The 25715-nt window shown below is 35.0% G+C and overlaps 1 protein-coding gene across 3 annotated transcripts in view; it reads left to right on the top strand.

The window, feature by feature from the left end:
• Positions 1 to 25715, top strand: part of LOC150100003 (fibroblast growth factor 1-like) — a 44988-nt gene that overhangs the window by 11085 nt on the left and 8188 nt on the right. For all 3 annotated transcript variants that reach the window (XM_090402855.1, XM_090402856.1, XM_090402854.1), the window contains exons 2-3: positions 9879 to 10119; positions 23770 to 23873. In XM_090402855.1, coding sequence (XP_090258981.1) covers positions 9885 to 10119; positions 23770 to 23873 — 339 coding nt within the window. In that variant the 5' untranslated portion in view covers positions 9879 to 9884. The remainder of the gene's footprint in view (positions 1 to 9878; positions 10120 to 23769; positions 23874 to 25715) is intronic.

Below are 25715 nucleotides of genomic sequence, written 5' to 3'. Positions count from 1 at the left end.
TCCTACCGCCTCAGAATGAGATTAGAGAGGAGGAGTGTGTGTGTGTGGGGGGGGGGGATCCAACCGTAAATGATGTAACGTGAGCAACGGAATCTGGAAAGGTGTGCAGTTTTGCAACAGAGATCTCTCTCTAAGAATGCTGGAATGTTGGAATTTTTTTTTTTTTTTTAAGAAAAAAATTCCAATTTTTCTGAGTAGATATTATTAAAAATGTAAAAGTCGTGTTTTATTTTAAAATGTAAATTAAATTATTAAACATGTAAAACTATTCGAAAAATTGTTGAGAAGAATATTGCAAATATTCATATATCATGCGGAGGTTAGCAGTTGTAATAATTGTCAATGCTTGCAAAAAAAAAAAAAAAAAAAAAAAAAAGAAATTTAAAAATAGCAGAGCTTAGTATTTATACACAAAAACTTCAAGTATTTACATAAGATTTTTTTTTTTAATTTGCAACAACATGTTTGTGATTATGTGCCTAAAACTGTATGTGAAAAAAGGGGCAGGAATCCCAGAGAACTTCAAAAATTACTTCCTCGAACATTATTTTATCTTTTTATATTTCATTTACAGAAAAAAAAAAGTTTTCGTATTACTTTCGCTTTTTTTTCTTTTTTTTATAATGTGGACCTCAAGAGCATCATGAGTCTATCAGCGTTCGGCCAAAGTGTGCTTTTCGGTCCAAAGGTAGACAGATCTACAAACATAACGCAAGTTCGCCGGAATTTGTGATATTGCCTATATTTCCGTGTGTTGGTGCCAAGAATTGCGCGGAGGTAGAGGTGAAGCTTATCTTAGCTTACCTGTCCACCTACTTATATTTCTGATTGAATTTCTCATTTATGGCAATGCTTGTTGAGATATCTTTTACTCACCATGACGCAAGTACAACTAATGAATCGGTAATAAGTGTTAATTCGAATCATGCCATTAGAACGTATTCTTGTATTATACGTAAACTAAATCCCCCCCCCCTCCAATGCATTAGATATGACACACAAAACATGTTTCATCTCTAGGTATTTGCTTTGTCTAACCTTTGCTTCACTTAAGTACAGTTTTTCAAGGGCGGAGGAAAGGATGGACAAGTTACTTGGACCAATGCTGAAGCAGCTGGGACATAAAACAATCGTATATTATGAGTAATAACGTTGTGTGTTCTAAAGATGGTTTGGTTATTTGCGGGAAGAATTTCTTTGAGGCAAGTTGAACTGATTAAAAAAGCATAAAGGGAACTGAGTCCATGAGTAGAAATGTCTGTTTACTTGTGTGAGTTCACTGATAGTTTTTTCTGTTTTTGAAAGAAACTTTTTTTTTGACTTACCATCTTCGTCAGGGACCAACTAACCAAAATCGAGTCAGTCGGTCCCTGACGAAGATGGTAAGTCAGAAAAAATGTTTCTTTTTTTTTTTTTTTTTTTTAAAGTAAACAAACATTTCAACTCATGGACTCGGTTCCCTTTATGCGTCTTTTAATCAGTTCAACTTGCCTCAAAGAAATTCCTCCCGCATATAAACAAACCATCTTTAGAACACACAGCGCTATCGCTCATAATAGGTGTTCATAGCTCTAACAGGAATCAAACACAGCTTTTTCCCACCACCAAAGGTTATACATCCCATGAACTGTACCTCAGAAGTGTGTTAGTCTATAACACATTTCTTTCATAAAATAAAATGATATCCGTTTTATACAAGTTTTTAAAAATGTCAGAAAGAAATTTAAATGAAAAAGAGCCAGTTCACTATAGTAAGAAGATTCCACTTTTTTGTTCGCTGAATATTTGTTAACTACTAAAAGTGATCAGAGGACGTCATTTTTCATTTTGTAGATAGTGTTCTTGTGTAGTTTAATGCCAACTAACTACATAGGAATATAAAATTGGTAGTATATTTGGAAAATGCTAAGAATTTCAAAATTATGATAAAAAACGAAGGAACATGGGGATATTATTTCAGCTCGTACAACTGCTAAAAAGTGGTTTAAACATACTGAAAAATACCAAGAAGTCCTTGGAGACGACTACGACCTTTCTCAAACCAAAGCCAACGAAACGAAAACTTGGTGCTTACTGACATCGACTTCCATACGTCCTTGAACTATTAACACTCTTACCGACCTTTCTGATTATCTACTTCTGAAAGTTGATCACATACAGTCCAATAACCTCAACAGTGAAAGAATCTTCCGTGGAGATTTCAACGTTCATAATTCTGACTGAGACACCGCTTCTAACTTCAAAGAAGGGAAGCCGAATCATTTACTACCAATCATTATCTAACACAAAAACAATCTACCAACCATAATACCACACGATCTTCATAATTCTTCCAACATCCTCGAACTATTCTCAACTCTTGCTCTCTCTCTCTCTCTCTCTCTCTCTCTCTCTCTCTCTCTCTCTCTATATATATATATATATATATATATATATATATATATATATATATATATATATATATATATATATATATATATATATATATATATATATATATATATATATATATATATAAACACAGTTGAAGTTAGCTCTCTTCTTGGCATCTCTGACCATAATTTTATCAATTTTTTTTTTTCACAGATCGTCCTTTTTTCCATTCAGTCTTGGCCTCGTATAGTATGGCAATACAATTGTGCTAAATGAGCTACCGTTTGGGATTTCCATCTCTTTTCCATGGTACGACTATTGTTTCCACTCTACTGATCCAAGCAATTGAACTAATCTAATAACCGAAATTATTTTTGCTGGGATCAGTTCTTGATTCCTCCCTCCACTTAAAATCCTTTACCCTTATCCAGGCCCAGCTTTTCCAACAAATGTGCCAAAGCGATCCAAGCTAAAACTCAACTTACGCTGAATTTTTAGCTTGCTTTCTGCTCAAGTGGTAGTCGAGCCTTCTGGTCCTTTGCTAAGGCTGCCGAGAAAACTTTTGCCCTACTGTGTTTCCACCTCTCTCTCTCTCTCTCTCGCTCTCTCTCTCTCTCATCCTAGTGGAACAGTCATAACATCCCCTAAAGATAACAACATCTTGGCATCAGTCGCCTCCTCCAACTCTTGTTTAGACGATAAAGCCAAATCTCCTCTTATTGTTCCACAAACTATCCACAGTATACTTCCTCTGATCCTTCGTTCAGAAGAACATCACAAAAATGCCTAATAGTTACTAGTCAATATTCATATATGAATATGGATTCACTGAACCAACTTCCCATCCTCTTCCTTCATTCTGTATATCTCTGGTCTTTGGAACAGTCTTCACTATGCCGTTTTCCCCAACGAATACAACTCACAACTCTTCAAGAAACACACACTAACAAATTCTGTTCTTCTCTCTAATCACTTGTTTACTCACAACACTGTCGTATTATAGATAATAAGTCTCTCGTGTGTGGGATTGATATCAAAATATAGAGAGGAATCATGGCATTTAATAAATGAAGTGAAGGGAATGATGGATCATCTCCTTTATAAAAAAACCTTTTCCAGTGATGGCTGACCGTTTTAAATGTTAAACTAGAGGTGGAATGTATTTCTAAATATACAACATCGATAATTCACAAAAATAAACATGCAAGAGTTTTAAACCCCTTAACGTACCAATTAAAAATCAGAAAGCGGTCGTTTTTCTGCCAATTTTTTGGGCGAGTTTTGGGCGAGGGTGATTTGCTGGATTAAATTCATCATTATTGGAAAAATAATGATAAATTTGTGCAAACGCAAACGAAATAGCCGATACACGCCGTTGGCAACTTTTCTCGGCTGAAAGGAAATAGGCACAAGATTGTCTAGCGTCTATATTCGGTTGTATTTATATGTGAAACCAAAATTCAAAATCAATTTTGGTGCAATAAACAAAAGACGTGTCACAGTGACATTATGTATAAAATGACATTATTTTTTATTTAGTAGTCAGTAAGTAAGGTAACTCCAAGTAAACTAGGCACAATTACTCAAATACACTGAAAGCTGTACCCTTTCCTTTTAAGGATCGTCTGTTGCTTTTTGGCACTCTAATTTTAATCATTTATCTGGAGGCATACCAGAACGCCTTTCAGTACGCTTTACACAACAGTTTCTCGTATTTTTTCAATGGCACTACCCACTCAAACCACAAGAACATTTCTACGGCCCACCTGTATTATATATTGAACACGTCAACAAAACTGGCTTAATAATCATCGTCATACTAAGAAGAAAAAAAATCGTAAAATCGCAACATTCTTGCGGAAAATAACTTGAATCTATTGTACTATATTTTCATTTGTACCATATCTTCGTCAGTGTTAATAAAATTTCAATTGCAAATGTAAACAAATCGCTTGACAAGGGATGATGTTAATGTAAATCACTGATTTATTCTAAAAGCAGTATACACTTTTAATGATAATGCACACAAATTGCGCTTTTAATGATAATATACACAAACAAGGTGCCTCCTTGGATCATTGACGTACACAAGTAGGAGATTTTCTATTTGCCTCCGGATTTTAAAAGCTCAGCTTAGAAAAATCGAACTGTGAAAATTATACCATTTCGGACAATAACACTAGTACTCGGTACTCTTGTCATGATTGTCACCAGCAAGTTTACAAATTATAGTAGTCATAAATCGATCACCGATTACGACTAAAGATAGAGAGATTGGCTACCGACAGATTTCTAAACGTTAAGAGTAACTCTTTTCGCCAAAATAATTCCTCCTACTCCCTTTCAAGAATGAAAATATTTCAGAGGTTGTATTTATTTTGCACATAAACAAACATGACTTGTCTGACGTCGGTACAAAACATACTTTAATCTTTTTGAATTAAAATTTTGCAAATTGCAACTTTTAGCTACATTTTTATAAATTGTTTTCTTTTAATTATTTTATCGCCAAGAGAAGTCAAATGACAGATTTGATTTAAGTCACTAGCTAGAGGAACCTTTTAATTTTTTAAGCCCCGTTCCGAGCCAGTTAGGCTTGTCTTTCTTCTTCTTCTTCTTTTTAACGTAAACTCAGAAAAAAATCGACCGTTGAATATTCAATATTAATATCATAAAGCTAAATAGGATTGCGAACATAAGATGTAGGAAGCTTCCTGCAGTATCATGACCTTTTCTCGAGCAGGTTGGCAGAAATGCACTCAACTACTGGCGATAGGTAAAAAGCACAGCGTACTGGATGACGTATTGGCAGGATGAGAAACTCGGGTTTCTCATCCTGCCAATCAGACAATTCGGCCAGAAGGACATGCAATTAACGGACATAATACACTGGCCTCATAACCCTAGTTAATTCGGCCATAATTCAAAACAAAACAAAACCCATCACTGCCTACTATTTTCCAAAAAAAGTAAAAAAAAAAAGTGCTAGTTAATAATGGGCTCTTGTAGGTATCTTTACAGATTTTAGGAGGATGGGAGGATACTTGATGTCATATTCTGTGAAAAGCAACATGGAACAATGACCTCATAGAAAATACATGCGACAGAAACTGAACTGTGTGAAAAAGAATAGAATAATTCTGAGGTGGAGGTAAGATGGAGTAAATGAATGAAAGAGAAGGGAGAAATCGTGAGAGATGGTTCGTGGTAAAATTAATTTTACTATGCGAAGAAGTTTTAGGTGCTCTTAGAAACATCATCTCAAATATGAGAAAAGCATTCAAAGGATTCAACGGAGTATCCTGCAGCGAAAGAGAAAACCTACTTTCTTGAATGGAATGCTGAAAAAGTGATATGTGTATCACATGCCAAGAAAGACTGCAGATTATCTCACAAAATGAAATTTTGTCTAGACTTTTTTTTGGGGGGGGAGGGGGGTATTATTAAAAGTAACAGTAGAAAAATAAAAATTTACTCAACAACACAAGAAATACAACTTCGATCGTCGCCACTGAAGTGTGAGTGGCCTTGCAGCGTTGTCGTTTCAAGGCTACTCGCATTTCATCAGAACAAAGAAATAATCACAATAATGTTTCTTTCTTCTGATGGTGGCTATTCCGAAACAAATTTACTCCACCCAGTAAATCGATCTCATCTTTAATCAATTTTTTTTTTTATGTTTCTAGTCCTGAGGCCTTTCAAAAAACTAGGCTTTCTTTTTCGTTTTACATTTACAATTTCGACTTCAACTTCTAAATACCGATGTATGATCATTTCATACATAGGTATCACTGCATGTTCTGGTTGAAGGGTGTTCCATAAAAATAAAGCTTTGCTTATCTTTTTATATCGAATATTACAAAAAGAAGCTACATGAACCAAACGTTCAGAGATAATATAAAGGACAATTTCAAGTTGGTCCTCATATGAAGAGCCTCTTTGTTCGCGCATATATTGACGCGAACATATATTGATGATATATGGCAATAGGCGGAAGCATCAAATAGATTCTCTTTTTTAACCTCTTCCCCCAAAGTATATATTCATTATTTTAACATGATGAATAAATTACAAATCGGAGTTTTTGTAGCAAGTTTCTTCGCTACGTCAAAAAAGTAAATTATCCTTAATAGGAAATTATATTCTGTGAGCAAACAAAAATTTGCACGTGAAGTATTTCCACAGCTAGGCTACTTTGTATGTAATGCAGTTGACTTCGTTGTTACTCCTATATGGAAATACTGTATGACTTCTTCTATGGATATAGCAGAAGGCTTACAGTATTTCCTCAATAATGATAGAACTCGACTAGACAGTGACTCTTTCTGTAATGTATGGCACTATATACACCAGAAAGGAAATGCATGTTATGAGATAGTGGGGAATTTGGTGCAAAGTTAATGCCTTTTATCTCCAAGTAGTCTAGTCGTGAAGATACTTCAGGTTCAAAATTTAGTTTTCACTAAATTTTGAACTTTATCCACGCATGAATAAAGAAAAAAAAAAGCAAGATTATAATTCATTATCAAGTATAACTTAAATTGGAGTCTTCTTACAATTGCATATCGTATTATTCGAAATACGCATTGTATTAAGAAATATGCATTTCTTAAACCTCGCTGTCCGTCGAAAAGCCTCATAGGCTGTCGTAAACAGCTATCTATTGTATTTGAATACCTTATCTGAACACGGCGCCTTCTGCCTTCCATAAAAGATTTGCGAACCATCTTGGAAGTTAGCATAAATTTCTTTCATCGCACAAAGAGTAACCCTGTCCGCCTACAGTAACGCTATTCCAATCCTAGGAATGTTAACAGCTTCTTAGTGTTTGAAATAATCTCTTCGTTTCTGGACTATTTAATTGTGATGCAATGCAGTCGTGTAACTGACGACAGATTGCTTCGAGACATAAAAAGAAGAATTTTATTTCTCTTTTGGCTTATTGATTACCGAAGATCTTTACATGAAAATATTTTCCGCAATTAATCATCTTTCTATTGTTCTTGAAACCAATCCCGTATTCTCCGCTCTTCACTAAAAATCACGTTTGTTTGTTCATAGTTCCGATCCAATTCTTCGTTATCTCCAACTTCCTGTACGATGTCTGGAAATGCGCCAGACTCGTGGCGCCAGTCAGGGATGTTAGAGACAGCAACTGATGATCAATACAGCTCAGAAATATGAAAAGTAAGCAAGTGCTTGCGCTTTATATCTCCCATCTTCTCAATCTCTTTCGTTCGTTCTTTATCTTTTATCTCTTTTTTTTTCTAGATGCTTTTTTTTTTTCATTTTGCCATTCTTTACTTATTTCTCTCGCTTTTTCTCTATTTTCTTCCCTTTCTTTATATTTTCAAATTCTTTCTTTCTTTCCCTCCTCTCTTCTTTCAGTTATGTAGTTTTACATATTTTCCTTTTCTCTCACTTTTTCTTTTATTTCCCTCTTCTGTTTCCTCATTTTATTCTATTCAAAGTTTTTCTTTTTCTTTCTTTGTTTTCTTTCTCTCTTTTTTCCGACATTCCGGCTATACGAATGAAGACAATTACTTTAATTTGTTTACCCAGATGAATTCTAAGGGAGAAGCGGGTAAGATAAGAGTAAGATAAAATAAAAGTTCAAAAAAATTAAATCATCATTTTCTTGATTTTCTTGCAGGAGAAAATTCAAACATTAAATTTTCGCACTGAAAAGAAGAAAAAAAAAAGATAGAAAAAAAAATTTCTCAAAATTAAATGGGATTACAAACCATTATGCATCAGCGGCACCTGAATATTCAGGTTATGTGTTTCTAGTTAAGTATAAATTCATTCCTGCAAATGATAAAAACGGTGATCGTAGATGGGGTGTTCTTATATCACCGAACTTACTGTAAAGCTAGCAGCTTTCCAATCCATAGGATAATTATGGCGTGCATTAAGTAGATGCAAATCTAGAGAGATCTGAATATAAAGGGAGCTTTAAATGTGAAAATACATTATACATTGAAATAATGTTGGCATTCTTCTTCTTTGGCACTATAGCCCCATATAGGGTCTCCCATTTCTGGGTTTCATAACTCATTACGAGGTGGGATCGTTACATCCACGTCAACAATGTTAACATTAGAATGAAAAATTCACGATTCACGTTTTTTTTTTTTTCATTTATAATTTTATATTTTTATATTTTATTATATATTAGTGCACATAATGTACTAATAGGCTGTTTTTGACAGCTTTTTACTAAAACATAATTGTAATAACTGCAATAATAAGATATGGAATGTTTAAAGGTATATGCTATGTTTTGCATTTTAAAGTTACGTTATATTATTTCGAAGAGATATTGATAAACGTGCAAAAGTATGATGCATGACGTCACGTTCGTCTCAAACGAACAAACTACCCAACAAAACTTTTTAATAAAGATATGACAAAATAAATATGTTTAGACAACGGATGAAATGAACTTCCAACATTTTAATGTTAGGAATTTGCCGTACATTCTCCCACATCATGTTGTATCTGATGAAGTAGCGCGCAGCAACGTATCCGAATGGGGAAGGATAGGAGCAATCTCCTCTCACTCAAAAAAATAAAAAAATAATAAAATAAAATAAATAAATAAGACCGAAAAAATATTAAGAAATTCATTTTAGTTAAAAATGAATTTTTATCTGCCCCGGGTCCCCCATCTCCTAAAATCTTCAAGATACACGGAGTGTGATCTTTTATGAATAATAAAAGAATTTCAGGGCAGCAGTTAACACAGAGTTATGAAAGCAGGGCTCAGAATTTAAAGTATTTCCAACATGAAACATATCATAATATTCGGGTTTTTTTTATTTTATTTGGTATTTTCCGTATATTTATATTATTATTTCGAAAGAGGTAATGTACATCCAAAGTAATGTTTAATCCGGTTTTTAAAATTTTAGAGATGGCGCTGCAGGATTATTTTAACATAAACAACAAACCTTTGTGCACTACTGCGAACTATAGTAAGCCTAATAAATATAAGTTCTGAATTGTTTACGCTGTCTGTGAGTCGGTTTGCAACCTATTATAAGTTCATCGAACAATTAACTAAGCTTTGTCACGAACCTTTATAAACCGTAGAGAGTGCTACGACATGCAGCAAGGTCAGCAGTACAACAGTTCAATCGGCGCTGTAATTGACAAAACGGCGAGGGAAGCATGCAAAATTAGAGAACGGGCAGATTGGACTACATAGTAGGGTTCAAACGCTCTCTGAAGCTTGTCCGCAGTGCGTCCCTTGGACATGCATCTGGAACTTGTAATGTCACTTTTAATGCGTTCGACACAGCTGCGCCACCCACCGCCGCGTCTTTCAACGAGATACGGTTGCTAAGGAAATACGCCCGCATCATTGATAAACGTTATTTGCGCGCTAGAGAGAAAGACTCGCACACGTAATCGTGGGAAACATTCCATTCTCTTGGCTAATCCTCGGCTATAAAGTGTTCCAGAGACTGTTACTCGTCTCACAGTTTGTCATTTTTTTGTAGGACGACATGGCGGCTGACCGGCATGGCGATTCGTCTTCTGATGCTACAGACGACAGCCAGCCACAAGCGGAGGCATTCATGGATCGGCCGCGTTTCTTGCCAGACTTTTTGGGTGGTTCCGGCAACGATTTACCTGCTCACCTTGGACCAGTGAAGCAACTCTTCAGTCGCACGGGCTATAACCTGGCAGTGACACCAGACGGCAGGGTGTTCGGCACGAATGAAAGGTACAATCCTTACGGTAAGTAATATCCACCTTCTTAAATTCGATCCCTATGTGTGTGTGTGTGTGTGTGTGTGTGTGTGTACACTTTTTTAAGGACTTGCGTGGGCGTTTTCCCTTTCTCCTCGAATACAGGAAACTTTTATCATCTTCTGAAGTGGAAGGTTATATTAGTTAGTTAGGTGATCAATGTGACCAAATCCTGTAGAGGTGGTCATGTGGAATGAAACTAGCTATATGTATTTAAATTTAATGAATCCAATAGATTGCAGAATATTTTTATTCCCAATATTAATGGATCACATAAAAATATAATTTTAATATGTATTCAAAAGATACTAGTCTTAGATTTTGAATGAAATTTTCTTGTTCTGTTTTAATATTTTTATTTATTTATTTATTTTTTATTTTTTGTAATGTAATTCCCCTACTCACACAAAGCCTATAAATCTACAGTAATTTACTTCCGTAGGTGGGCTAAGATTACAAAAATAAAATAAATAAGGTTTTTATTTTATAATAATAATATATTTTTATATACAATATATATATATTTAGATAATCCGGAAAACACGGAATATGACCAAGCACGGAACTTTTTCAAGCCACTTCAGGCTTCCAGCGAATGTTGTCATAATAGACGATGAAATCCATCTCCAACTTAAAAGATAAACATACAGTAGATTCGAAAGCTACCAACATGCTGGCTGAAGGGCTATCGAGATTGCCTTCTTTGTTTTAAATTTTCTACCACTTGTTTTGCCTTTTATTTTCCATTTGTTATCTTTTTTTGCCTGTAGCTCGGTCCGACGTCGACGATGCCCACTAACTGGAAAGACCTAGTTCGAATCTAGTGTCTGGGATGCGATGAGTCATTATAAGGGTTTTTAAACTGAAAGTTTCAGCCGGTTTTATACGGGGGGGGGGGCAGAGCTTCCGGAAACTCGGATTTTCATTCTGCAAATTTGCCAGAAGAGGCAACCGGTCAGTTACTTATTTTTATCTTGTTTAGGCTGATCCTGAACTGTTTATTAACATTGATATATCTTATTACTCTAATCATCAACAATAGAACTGAGTCGTGTGCTGTCTTATTCCACGCCTCATTTTGTATTTTTCTTTTTCATTGTCTTCAGTTTTTGTTAAAGAAATGTATGAATAGTCGGTGTCATATATTCTTCACCGATTTAATTATTCTTTCTGGTATACCAAATTATTTTTCCAGACAATATCTCTCCAAGAATATCGGAATATTATCAAAAGCTTATCCAGGTCAATGAATTGTTATATATTTTCTTATCTTCAGATTTTCTACGAATCGTCTCTCAGCACAAATATTACGTCATTATACGATCTTCCATTATGAAAAACCTTATTGCCCATTTACTAAATCTAAATCTCTTCAAATCTGCTAAATCTCTCTCTCTCTCTCTCTCTCTCTCTCTCAATAACTCCTTATTTAGAGATTTTAAATATCGTTGAAACGAATTAATGCACTTAGCTCGATATTTATTTATTGAATTAAAAATATTATTTAGTTATTATTCATTAACAAATAATAAATAACTAATAAATAAATAATTCATTGATAGATAACAAAATGCAAACATAAAAACTTGCAGGTGCACGTTATTTAAAACAGCCGTCTTTTATTATGTATTTATTCTCTTGTTCTGAAGTCGGGAAAGCAAATTAAGAAAAAAATTAAAATAAATAAATAATATAAATGAAATATCAAAAAATTCAAAATGTTACATCAAGAGGTCCACAAGAGACTTGCTGTTTATCCTTTTGCTACAACTTGACAAGAATAAACTCCGTATTTTCTTGTTGTTCTTAAATAATGACTAAATAAACTATCGGTGTTTATCTTAAAAGATAATTTCTATGTGTATAGACAATCACTGCATATTTCTGTGGAACTTGCTTATCTATGAATCGCGTATATTCTAATTTTGCTACCAGACTTAGTTGCAATTAACTCAGAGAGTTCACTGACAACGATACCTAATGACCTTCTGGACCTTGAAGTCCGTAGTAAGTGGGTAGTAAACAGCACCTTAGCTCCTGTAGTAAAACAACAACGGAGCCGGAATTTCTGCCTTAAGGTTATAGCCAGAAACCATTCCAATATGGGGAGATGTTGAAGGAGTGATAGCTTCGTGTCTATATTGAGAAAACGAAAAAGATTTTGTGTGTGTGTGTGTGTGTGTGTGTGTGTGTGTGTGTGTGTGTGTGTGTGTGTGTGTGTGTGTGTGTGTGTGTGTGTGTGTGTGTGTGTGTGTGTGTTATTAATTGAAATATTGAAGAAAATTCTATAAATGAAGCAAGAAATCTTTTAAAAATTAATTAGGGTTTCTCAGCCGTATCTCCATTTTCCATTGCTGTTTCTTGTACTTATGCTTCGTATAAGTGGGTTACGCAATAGAAATATATAGAAACAAAAATGACGCATATTTGTATTTTATCTTTAATAAACAATAAAACTGTACTGTACTGTATTGTAAAGTTAATTGCGAATAATACATCAAGTAATAATTTGTTTACATAACAGCTGCGTAATTATGTATTTTAGGTCCACCTGCGACACACTGTTGTTAGCCCCCCCCCCACTTGGGTTTTACCACTAACTCAGGAAAATCAACCTAGAACTCTCACTATTTCAGACAAGACAGCTGAGTTTCAGCTGTCTTGTCTGACAGCTGTCTAAGATGTCTTGTCTTGTCGCAGATGAATTGAAATCCTCAGTAGTTTTCTGAACTCAAATACGTCTTGTAGTTGAGTTCACATTTCCGAAAGTTATTAATTAGGACTAAAACAGCTCCTCTTACTTTCTTTAGGAATAAAAAGCATTGCAGTAATCCACTCAAGAAACGAGTGAAAATCTATACTATATTATTAATAATGGAGTGAGATGAGATGAATTCAGAAATCATATCTACAAGAACGTATGAAATGAATATTGAAGAGGACGAAACCAAGAGGTGAAGAGACCAGATTAAGAGAAGACTTGGGGAAAAAAAAAACTTAGTAGTGTTCGTGAAGAATGATGGACCACAGAAAGTGGTAGAGAATTTTGATTCGCCTGATCTGACAGCCAACTGGATAAATTAAAATATCTTCGCGTTTGAGAAATAAATAAATAAATAATAATAATAAAATCTGACCTGAGAATTTTATTCTGTAAGCGTTAACGAGGGTCAGGGTTTAATAAAGCGGACATGGTTTTTAGTGGTTAATGGGAATAATATTCTCAAATAACAACAAAAAAAGAACTCTGTAAATAAAATGACGAAACTGATATATTGAGTTATATCCAGGGGTAGGGATACTGCGTACAGTTTTGCCAACAATAGTTCCATATTAATTGGATTCATCTACTAGCCCTAATGAGAAGAAATATCTGTTCTACAGTCAAGAAGAGTGCTATCCGTTTTGGTACAAGGGGAAAAAAATCTACTTATTTCTTTTTTTAAATTTTTTTTATGAATTAGTGCATTTCATAAATTATTTAATTCATCGATTAGGGTCAGCTATCTGTGACGGACTGAGGGTGGAGATTGGTTGCTAACCATGTTAGGGCTAAAACGGCCTCGCCTATCCCCTTTGGGAAATAAAAAGCGTTAGCGGATTTATTGTTTATGACGTCTATTAGTAATGTGCAAGAACCCATTAGATTCGCATTGTTTACCTATCCGACTATCTCTGTGCAACCTCGCTCTTGTTGGACAACTGAAATATATATTTGAAGCATGAATATATATATATATATAAGTCAAATCATCTCAGTTTTGGCTTAAATGAGTAATGAAATTGAATTTAGGCAAAATGATACAAAACCGTATGCTGCAAATGATAATAAATTATCCACAGTACAACCCACGGGATATGAAAATGTTGAAAGGATAAGAAATTTATATTATGCAGATCGATACTAAATACGATTAACAGTCAAAACGTTAAGAGAAAATAAAGCTTATTTGTGTAGAAATTGAACATGAGGATCTCATGCACTCTAATAAGACTTTACGTACCCATATCTACTCCACCCCAAAGTATCACTAAGCTTGGTCACCTATCTTTATTCTGTAGGCTTGGTTCCAATGGCATCCATTTTCCAAATTGCGAGGCGCTTTTTAAGACGCCTTTCAGTTTTAGAAAGACCAAGGACAAAGATTTCGTAACAACTTAAAACACTAAAAGTACCAAGATATGATAGCCTAAAGATAACCGAATAGAAAGAGTATTTCTATGGATACCTATTGGATAATCCGTGATTCTCAATTTACAGGATCGTCGAGATATTTATCAAAACAGCTCATCCCCCCCCCCCTTTTTTTTTAAAAAAAATATCTCCGTTGGTTATTGCATCGTCCACAGCAACGCCTTTGAAATATTTGCATCTTGAAACAGTCTACTACCGTATGAAAGTAGCTAACTCACCTTCAGTCGAAAAACCTCTTTTATTTCAAAGAAATGATTCTCATGTCAGCGATGAGAATCAAACCCAGGTCGTTTCTTACTAAAGGCGCATGTCGCTTCATCATCCTTCCAGCTTCGCTAGAGACTAATTAACACGACGAACAGAAACATAAGCAGGCATCGAAAACTTCATGTGCTAAATGAAAAAAAAAAAGTTTCAAGTAAGTTATTCCATTGTCAGTTATTATTTATTCTAAATTCGCTAAGGAGGCGTTTACAAGATCCCTGTCGGTGTTAGTCTTGGTCGGTGATTTCCAAACTACATTTCCTATGTTAACACAGCCACGCAGCAGTAGCAAGAACATCTGCTACTGAGACACTAATGAAAAGATACAAGAAAAGCAGGAAATGGCGCCTGAGGCATTTTTTCTTTTTAAATGTCATCGCATTGTCCTAATTGCCGAAGCGATCTCTTGCGTTTTATCTATATTAACTCAAACATCTTCCCCGTCCTCTCCAGCTGCTTTGCTCTGTTTGTCTCATAAAAATGGTATGCCTAATTAACCGTAACATACACAAAAAATCGAGTCAACTAATTAATAAAAAAAGAACTGTTTTCGTCCTATTCTATAGAACTTCATCTGGTACAAATATATACGCAGAAAATATTCAGCAAAACATAGAAAACAATAGACATATAGTAACTGTGATTACTCTAAAAAAGAATTGTTCTAATTCGAAGCTTCTGGGTTGGTATTGTTCAGCAAGTGGTCTCGTTTTCGACTCGCTAAATTGTAGTTGGACAGCAGTCTAAAAGTTGCAGCTGAGGTTTACATCATATGGTCAGAACTTATTATTATTATTATTATCTTAATGAATTAAGGAGATATTTTCATAACAATTTAATCATAATAAAAGCATCTATCAATTATTATTACTATTATTTTAATACTCCCAAGGTATCCAGGGACTCTTCGCGGGAGCGCACCTCTGTTCGCCTAACGCAAGAACTCCAAAAAATGTGAATTTTTTTTCCGTTGAGTAGTCCCAAATAATTATTAAATTTTTCAAAAACAAGCTCTTCTGCTTTAACTCGATTACGGTCCCCAGATATCGGAATGAGACTTCCCCTCTTGTAAAAAGATATAGGAGCTGTATTAAAGTAATGGTAGGGTTCTGTTTATGAGTAAACCACTGCTTCAATGCCAGATATTATGTTTTCTTTTAAATAGTGTAAAATTTTAATTTATGTTATAATATGTAATAATTTTAATAGTTTAAACTTGGCGTCCAAAACAGAAATTTTGTTCTGGTTACGAATAGCTGTACGCGGTTGCTATTCAATCAATTCCCTTAGATTTAATGTATATCGCTGTAACACTTCGACCAAGGAAAGTACACACTGAACCGAATCCGTTTGTGAGAGATAACGTAGTGGGATGTCGCGTTTCGATGTCTGTTTTCTAGATGTACTGAGAGACATTCGGAATCGATTGATGGAAAAATTAAAAGGCGTTAGAAGACATGGATGCTCAATGGGGTCACTCCTTTGGTAAACTTATTGACAACTTTGTTACACTGTAGTTATTAATAATAGCAACTAGCATCTATCAGTAATCAACTTAGACGATTTTCCATGCGAACTATTATAAAAAATCGGCGTCTTTTTAGTTTTACCTTGAATTACAAAATACTGTATACCGAATTAGGTTTTCATACTCTAGACCAGTGTTTCCCAAACTTATGGATGTAAAGGCTCCCTTGGAAAAATTAAAATATTTCACGGCCCCCATCGAAAAAAAATCGTAATACAATAAATATTATAATAATATATATCTGTATTTATATTCAATACAAAACATACACAGAGAATATCGTAAAAATCAAATAAAATATTACATTTTTATCATTTTACATACCTTACATATACATTTGACATGGCACACTTAGTCTTAAAACATTTTAAATTTGTTTTCATTATTTCACGGCCCCCAAGGGGGGCCGCGGCCCAAGTTTGGGAAGCGCTGCTCTTGACGATATTGCTTTACTTGCACTGATGGCATTGCTCTTTAGGGAAGGAACAAAGACTTTTTGAGTTCATTTTAGGGAAGGGGGACTGTTGTCATGTTGCACGTAAATCAAAGTAAATGCGAAATATTTACTTTGATGTGCTCAAATTCAGCACCTGAATTCCATTTGCTACATATGAGATATTTTGGAGCATGTATTCTAAACCTTATAGACTTGGCTATGTTCTGTGATTGAACTAGTTATCGTATTGTGGCAGGAGTGGCATAAGAACTATGTAGTTTTCTCAGCAACACGCATTGTTAACTCCTACCGTGCTATATACGCATGGAGGATAGGATCCAAGTAGGGCAAGTTGCAACCACGTAAAGTCCCGTTTTTATTTGTTTGATTCGCAGAAGAAGATAAAACTTAAAAAATGAATAAATTACATGTCGAATAAAGGTGACGAAATAAAACTGGAATGTAAAAGATAGCAAAACGAGTCACATAATGTCCTGCTCGCATTTCAGGTTCTTTTACATTGCAAGATCACGCTGGAATTCGAAGAAAGCGCAAATGAAATCATTTTTTCCCATTCACGCAAGAATATGCTGGCTGATAATGAAGACTAATTTATTTTACATAGGTTGTTGTGAATCTTAAGAGATATTTTAATAAATGAAAATGAACTTGAGAGAGAGAGAGAGAGAGACCAGTGTGGCCACTCAAGCTGTCAACTCACTATGAGATCAGCTAACTCAGTTTTAGTTGAAAAGCCCTTATAAAGTTCCTTATGTCCTAGGCAGGATTCGAACCCAGCTCTTGGCTATCAGAGGGTAAATACGTATCATTAACCGGTTTATCCGGCTGCGTACTGAACGTGCCCTTTATTATAAAAGGGCACTTTCAGTAGAGAACTTATTATATTAGTGGAAGCTCTGGTTAACATGGGAAACTAAACAGTTATCAATTTTACATCATTTGTGGGGAAAATAATAGATTCTGTTGTTAAGGATAGCCTACAGGGATATTTAGGTGTTTATAAAATTATAAGCCAATCCAACACGGTTTTAAACGCGAGTCCTATTTATAGAACTAATTATGATACTATACTTCTGATACACGGGCCTCCGTAGTTCAGTCAGTTTAGACGAAGCCCTTTGGTCGGGAAGACCTGGATTCGATTCCTGTCCAAGACGTGAGGAACATTTATCTGGTCTCTTTCGACAAAAGATGAGTTAGCCGGTCTCATACGGAGGTAGATTTTTTTTTTTTTTTTTTTCACCCGGAAACTCGGATTTTTCGTCCCCCTAGAGAACAGGCAAACCTGCCCTGTGAACACACGCATCTACAGACATAGGATACACCGGGAGGCATAGGGCCAACCACTTTATCCTCGAGACTGTCGGGGTTGGGAGTCCAGCTAAAGAACCTCAGTGGTTCGTGAAAAGCTTAACACAAGACAAGACTTCTGATACACATATACGAGTATTGGTATTTTAATAAGGCATTCGATACAGTGCTATTCTTTATAAATTTGAAAAATATGGCTATAAGGGTTAAGCGCTGCAACAGTTAAAAGGATGCTTAAGGGAGAGAGAAGGAAGACAACACTGGCTTCTCTAGAACATGACTAATTACAGGAGTGCAGTCCGAATGGCCATACCCGAGACTGTAAGTAGTGAGGTGCCACAAGAGTCAGTATTAAATCTATTGTTGTTGTTCATTTTTATAATACTGATTATGAAATTAAAAGTTTCATATCTAATTCTGTACATAATACAATGTTGAGAGGAAGTTAATAATGAAGAGCAAGGACTACCGCTTCAAGCAGACTAAATAGGATATTTCATTGAGGAGTAGCAATTAGAATTTAATGGCGCTTAAAATCTAAAGTCCTTCATCTAGGTAGCAAAAAATCCAAGAGTAAACTATTGTTTAGTAAAGGATAAACTCAAACCAGTAGAAAATTTTGAAAAGGACTTAGGAAGCATAGTACAGTCCAATATGAACATCACTTGTACAATTATCCCCTTGTACAAAACAATGGTCAAACCTCATTTAAACTAATGTATTCAATTTTGGAGTCCCGATCCAAGAAAGGATATTGACATGCTATAAAGTGCTGGCGCCGGAATAGCTCGGTCGGTAACGACGACACCTTTTGGCTGGAAAGACCAGGATTTGAATTCCATCTAAAACGAGAAGAACGATTATCATAGCTTTTAAAATGAAGGTAAGTTAGCCAGTCTCATAAAGTAGTGGTAGAGTTTTGCGAAACAGATGAACCGCCCAGAAGAACACGAACGCAATTAGAAGACACAATGCAGTAACCTCCCAACCTTACTTAATGAGAGTTAATAAATGAAATAAGTTGAATCGGAGTTTTTTTTTTTTTTTTTCATAAATTACGCACGAGGAGACTATATAAAGATAAATATTCTTATTGTGAAGGAATAGTCAGACATTGAAATAAACTTGCAGAACGTACTGTTAGCGGGAGTGCTTAAACAAATTCAAGGAGGCCTGGTCAAGCATTTGGAAGGCATTAACCGGCATCTCTTAAACAGTACGCTTATCATTAATAGTCGTTTTATGTATTCTGGTGCAACATGCTTATTGTTAAGGGCTGCTTTATTTATTTTAGTGCGATAATTTTATTTACTTATTTGTTTGCTTATTATTATTGTTAATGGCTGCTGTTTTTATTTAATAGTTTATGTGATCACCAAGTAAATTTTGCCGTTGAGGAATACGTTTTTGTTCTAACGTCGATGTCCATGAGCTTTTTCTTACATTGGACTTAATAGATGTTGCAGAGATTCACGTAAAATGAAGTTGGAGTAAATATGTGGCAGGACTGATAAAAGTAAAACATATTGGTTAAAATGCTGAAGATACATGTATCACTGTCCTTACATATTCTCACAGTATTCAGTCCTCTGATATGACTTTGGTTGCTATTACAGCTAAGACATCAAGGACGGATTTATATTTTCAGTGCACCTTTTTTATGATTTGCAAATATAATAATTGTACGCTATTAAAAATAATATATAATACAGGTGATTGCTTTAGCATTTATTATATGCTTTATAATACTGTATTTTACAATTCATTTCCATGTAGACGTATTTATTGGAATAAAGCCTGCTTGGAGAGCTTGGTAACCAAGTTAGTGATCCAAGCGAAAATTTACAAAGGGAATAAAGGAGGAATGAAGTGATTTAAGAAGGAAGCGCTTTATCCCCCCTCCCCCGCCATCCTTCCTTTTAACAATGGATTCTGCATATAGAACAGTTGCAATAATTAGAATACGTGCATCAGTCAAGGCAGACAGCTTTTAAAGTAAGCAGTCTTCTGGGGCTCAAATACTTAACACTAATTCATTTCCCCTGCCTACTTTCACGATAATGAACTCATCGTGCCAGATGTTGACCAGGGGTTGGTGAGGAATTTATACATCCCGTTGGCCCCCACATTGAGAAATATGTTGAAAACTATGGTGAGAAATATTTTCAGAATCTGTGGGATGCATAATATCAGAGCTTGAAGCCTAAAGTCATCAGTCCTGAAGCAAGAGTGCTATATTACAAGAAGGGAAAGGAAAGAAAATGCACTTCTTAAGCTTCTAACTTTTTTCTTTCTTTATCTTTTTTTTTCAAATTTATAAAGGTTTCTAACGTTTTTGTTAGTTTGTTTTGTTTTTGTTTGTTTAATAATAATAATAATAATAATAATAATAATAATAATACATGCACATACAGTTGTTGATATAGATATTAACAACTACATTTTTATGCTAGAAAATATTATATTAGAGAATATAAAATTATTATGAAAACGATACAACGCCCATGGATCGTGTTTTTTTTTGTTTTTTTTTTTAATGGAGGAAAAAGTAAATCTTTTCCTCACATCTTCCATCCTCTCCTTACAAATAAATAAATAAATAAAATTAAATAAAAAAATCTCTTGTAATCAGTATCATATTTCGATATATATCCGTTTGCGATATTGAAATAAACCTTAATTAATATTTCATTAAATGCTTGCCGTAATGGGTGGGCTAAGGATTTTTTGCATTTTTATAAGTTTTATGGAGTTATTTATTGATTATCTAATCCGGAAACTGCTCTAGAGACCAAACAAGGAACTTTTTTTCAAGCCATTTTAGGCCTCCAATAAGCAGGACGTGGTCTCACACCTGGTGATGAAATTCATCTGCCACCTCACAAACATCCATGCCTACGGCAAGATTCTAACCCATAGTCTGTTGATTGAAGGATGGACACGCTAACCACTCAGCCAACCAGGACAGGGGCCTAGTTTCTATACTTTGTATCTGCTTTACTCATCTTTGCTTTCACAGTCTAAAATGGAAGGACCTGTTACGGCAATATAAAAACAAACAGACAAAAACAAATCCGTTTTACGCCGTGCTCCAAGTGGCAAGTGACTTGCTTTTAACATCAATGTAGTTCTTGATACTGATGAGTGGCATATTGAGGTTAACATTCTCCCTTCTTTTGCAGTTTAACATACCAACTCATAAGAAATCTCCATTAGAAAGAATTCTTTCCTCCTTGGTTTATAAATTCTAACTGAGCAAGGTACGAATTCAGCATTGTCGAACAACTTTCACCTGTGCATTATTTAAACAAGTGTTTTTAAGTACCTGAAGCGACCACAACTCACGATCCATCCCAGAATTAACTTCCGTTTCTCGAGGAAAAAACATTAGTCGATACCCAGATAACCAAAATGTTTATAAACCGGTAAGAAAGTTTGTCTTTAAAGGAACAGGAATAGTTCTTCCTCTCACTCCATTACGTCATTGTAAGGAGGTTAAACAGCGTCTGTTAGCAATAATATAGATAACTAACATATCGCCTTTCTCAAAAGACTAGACATAAATAAACAGACCTGTCCATTCTCAAATGTTTCTCTTTAATTTCAGTCAAGACTCGGCTGATTATTCAAGAAATGTCCTTGAAACATACCGATATTTTTATTGTGTTTGCTTTTCAACTTTTTCATTTTGCTTGCTTGAATGTTTTTTTTTTTTTTAATGCTAATAAAATATCAGCTCCTTCTGCAGATTGTTAAGGGAACATACAACTGCTTGCGGCACTTTTTTTTTTCTTTCTTAGACATGCCTGACGCTAGTGAGAAATGGATTTCAGGAAATTATGTGCGCAATTTTTTCATTCTTTTCTCTTCCAAAAATTCGAAACTTACGTAAGCTCTTTTTTTGTTGTTGTTGTTCTATCATCCTCTCCATATTTCAATGTTGTTCTCCTGTGCGTGCATATGTGTGTGTATTGTTCTGGTTCACTAAAAAATCACAATTTATCTGATTTTTTGGGAGGAAAGCTTCCCACTCACTCTGAATACTACATCTTTATTAACATTTCGTAAAGTTCTAGTAATTTTCCAAAATTTAATGCAAAATTTTGCATTCACAAAGATGCAACAAAACATTGACTTAAAAGGGGCAATATAAAATAAAATAAAATAAATACAAAATGGTGTCTGGTGATTGTGTGGATTTTCCGCTATTCAATTAACAAACGGAGATTATAAGCTTAACTTTTACTGAAGAAATAAAAAAAATAATAATCTAAGAACACTTTTTTCCCCTTCAGGAAAACTGGAATAGCCTTTTGACTTAAAACAAAGGAATGGGATTGTAGTTTTAATATTATTAAGAGCAAGGCGTATTTTGGAGTGCGAAATATAGGGCTGTATACGATATTGATAGAAATATACTGCAGGAAGTGGACGAGATGTGAGATCTGGGAGTGATGGTTGACAAGACGTTGAAGTTTAGAGGACATATTGCAAGTGTTGCAAAGATTGCACATCCCAGTGGTGCTATGATAAGAAGTATTCTAACATAGAGATAAGGAAGTTGTTGTGCCACTGTATAAAGCACTGATTAGACCACATTTAGACTATTATGCTCAAATTTGGTCACCTGGTTTTCAGTGTGATGTGGAAACATTGGAGAGGGTCCAGAGAAGAGTGACTAATAGATGTGGACTAAGAAATGTGGATTGCAGAGTTGGGTAGATAGGAGGAAAAGATGTGATGTGATAGAAATGTTTAAGTTAACGAGGGGATTTTATTATAATTACGTGACACCTCCAAGGAGTCCGATCGAGGGAATGCACCTACTCTACAGCTCTCCATCTCCACCACTTAATCCATCAACTACACCGAACTGGCACTACCATTATCATCTACTGCCCACCACCACCACCACTAGTATTTTTTGTCTGCGAATTGCGTGTGTTCTCAAGGCCGATTTTATCGGATTAATCCAATGGAGGATTATAAAAAGAGTAGAAGGTGAGAGGAGAAGAACCAGAAACGATTCGTGGAAGTTATGTAAGAATGTGGTGAATAGGGGTGTGAGGAGTAGATTTTTTACATGGAAAATTGTGAGTGAATGGAACGCATTACCGGAATATGTTATTAATGCAGGGATTGTTAAGGATTTTAATGTTCGGTATGATAAATATGTTATTATTATCATTAATCACCTCCAGGGGGGGGGGAGTCCAAAGACTCATCGAGGGAGGGCATCTACTCTATAACTCTGCTTCCACTACTCACAATCCACCAACAATGTAAATATGTTGTCGAACGAATCTCGCATAATGCGTCTACTGACTCCATGAGGGGTATAATAATAATAAATCTCAATAAAAATAATTTTGAATAAATAAAATACCCGAAATAACGTTTCCCACTTTATAGCTCTATTTACGAGATAATATCGCTGCGATAGTCTCGTTTAGTTGCTTTATTACATCCCCCCCACTCCCACCAATAAATTGTCTCGTCTTTAAAATAATCGGAATCTTGCCATTGTAATACAGGTTGATCAGAATTGTGAAAACAGCAGTAACAAACAATGGCACAAAAGTACAATAATAGGTGGTCATTCCTGATTTACACAATTTTTAAAATAAATAAAATAAAATGTTCTTCTTTTCAACAGAAGTTAAATTATGTAAAATGTTTCCATTTCATTACAGCAAAACAACACGTTGCCAATATTTATTTGGTTATCATAGTTGGAAATGTTAGGATACTTTAGACCGTTGGGTTATCATTCATGATGGACATTTCAAGGTTCATCTTATGGCCTGCTGTAGTTTCTACTTTATAAGTGTTCTCTCTTATTTGTTACACATATTAATAATCTTTTGTTTCTTGTCCTTGTAGCTGTTCTTGAATTTTCTTCTCCGAATGTGGGCGAGGTCCAATTAAAAGGAGTTGAAAGCCAGCTGTACATCGCAATGAATGACGACGGACGGCTGTATGGACAAGTAAGAATTATTAAACTAGCTAGTTGTAACAAATCATGTAGCCATAACTGGTACATTTATGTAATTTAGTCCACTTCAGCATGCTTATAATTAATCACTTTCTTCTTGGGACATTAAAAAAAGGGTAATTATGAATATTCCTCCCAACACCACCATTAAAATTAGAAAATTTCTTAAATAGTCTACAAACGAAACTTAAAGTAGTTACTCCCAGGCTTTCCTTCATGATTTCTTTTAAACATCTGCTTCATTCATGTTTTTTTTTTTTTGTACTTATTTCTGACGTTCATTAATAATGGCCATCTGATTTTCAATCGTCTGATATTACACACAGCCAATGCTTTTTTTGGGGGGTGAGGGGGGGGGGAAGAACGATATGCCACGATACGGCGTACTGCACCTTTTATTAACAGGATGACTGGTAACATACGGATGAGGTACATTTAGACGTTTGCAATATTCAGTAAGTTTTTTTTAAAAAAAAAAAAACGTTTGCCTAGTATTCAAATAAGCTTAGTTATTTAATGAAATTTACATTAAATAACTCATTATTGATTTAAGTAAACCAAACTATTGTGCCAGCAAGAATCGAAATGTCCAGCAGTACACTCTATACATAGATTTCGAATAAAAAAAACAAAGCTTGGCTTCATTATTCATTATTCATTCAAATGACCTTGATTATGAAAAGCAACACTGTTTTCTTAACCAAGTTAGATCGAAAGGGATATCGTACTGCACACCTACTTACACGTGTTTGCGTCCGTAGCAGTTCCGCGATAATATATTGCCGAGATTAGTGCAATACAGTTTACTTCCTCTAAATCGCCCACTGAAGCTACAAACTGTTTTACTCAAATTATGAGAAATTCCAGAGGAAATAGTTAATTTTTTACTCAACATTGGGATATGTACGCTTTAAAATTAATGTATTCTCTGCTCACAGAGAATGCATTATTATTATTATTATTATTATTATTATTATTATTATTATTATTATTATACAAACACTTCCTCGAATCAAGACTCATCGAGAGAATAGTAAGATGCAATCTAACATAGATAATGTCTAGCATACCTTATATTAAATTGATTCAATGTCTGTACCCTTACCACATCATCATTCGGCAAAAGAATTCCACTCGTCAACCATTTTCCAATGGTTGGCGAGTGGAATTACCTAAAAATATCCTGGATCTGGCAAATCTTAATCATACCAATCCTCCTCCGCCTAATTATCAGACTGAAAATTACATTCTCTCAACTTGTCACCACATCAGTATTCCACACTGTTTTTGTTATCCGCTGCTGAACCTTTTTCCGGAGCTTGCTTCTCACCTAGAAATGCAGGAGACAAAATTTGTGTGCATTAGTCCATATGTGGTTTAATCAAAACTTTGTACAGTGGAATGACACTGTAGTGGAGTGACCACGTTATTATCTCTACTTGTCAATATTCTTCTTCTTCTTCTTCTTAGTATAGATGAAAACAGCACATTTCTTTGAACTGTTTTTATCGTACATCGAGTCCAATATGATGGATTAAATATAGACAATTTATATACACTAAATATATATCGACATTCTCAAAATTTGGCAGCTCAATCATTCTTTTTCTAGTCTGGCGAAATAATCCCCTCAGATGACTTCTTTGGTAGACTGAGCTGAGCCATTTCCAAGGGCGCGCCAGTAGTGTCCGGCGCCTGTGTGCAAAACTTTAGTTGGAGCCCCTATCCCCCCCCTCCAATAAAAAATCACTTTAAAAAAACGTTTTTTTTAAAAAGTATTTCCTTCTCTTTGGCGCCTTTACTATCCTGGCGCCTGTGTGCGTCGCACACATTG

Source organism: Typopeltis vanoorti, chromosome 13 (genome assembly GCF_054136105.1).
Source record: "Typopeltis vanoorti isolate ZY-2024b chromosome 13, IOZ_Tvanoo_1.0, whole genome shotgun sequence".
Lineage (NCBI taxonomy): Eukaryota > Metazoa > Arthropoda > Arachnida > Uropygi > Thelyphonidae > Typopeltis > Typopeltis vanoorti.
The sequence above is the reverse complement of the archived record's forward strand: the minus strand, read 5'-3'. Positions and strand labels throughout refer to the sequence as shown.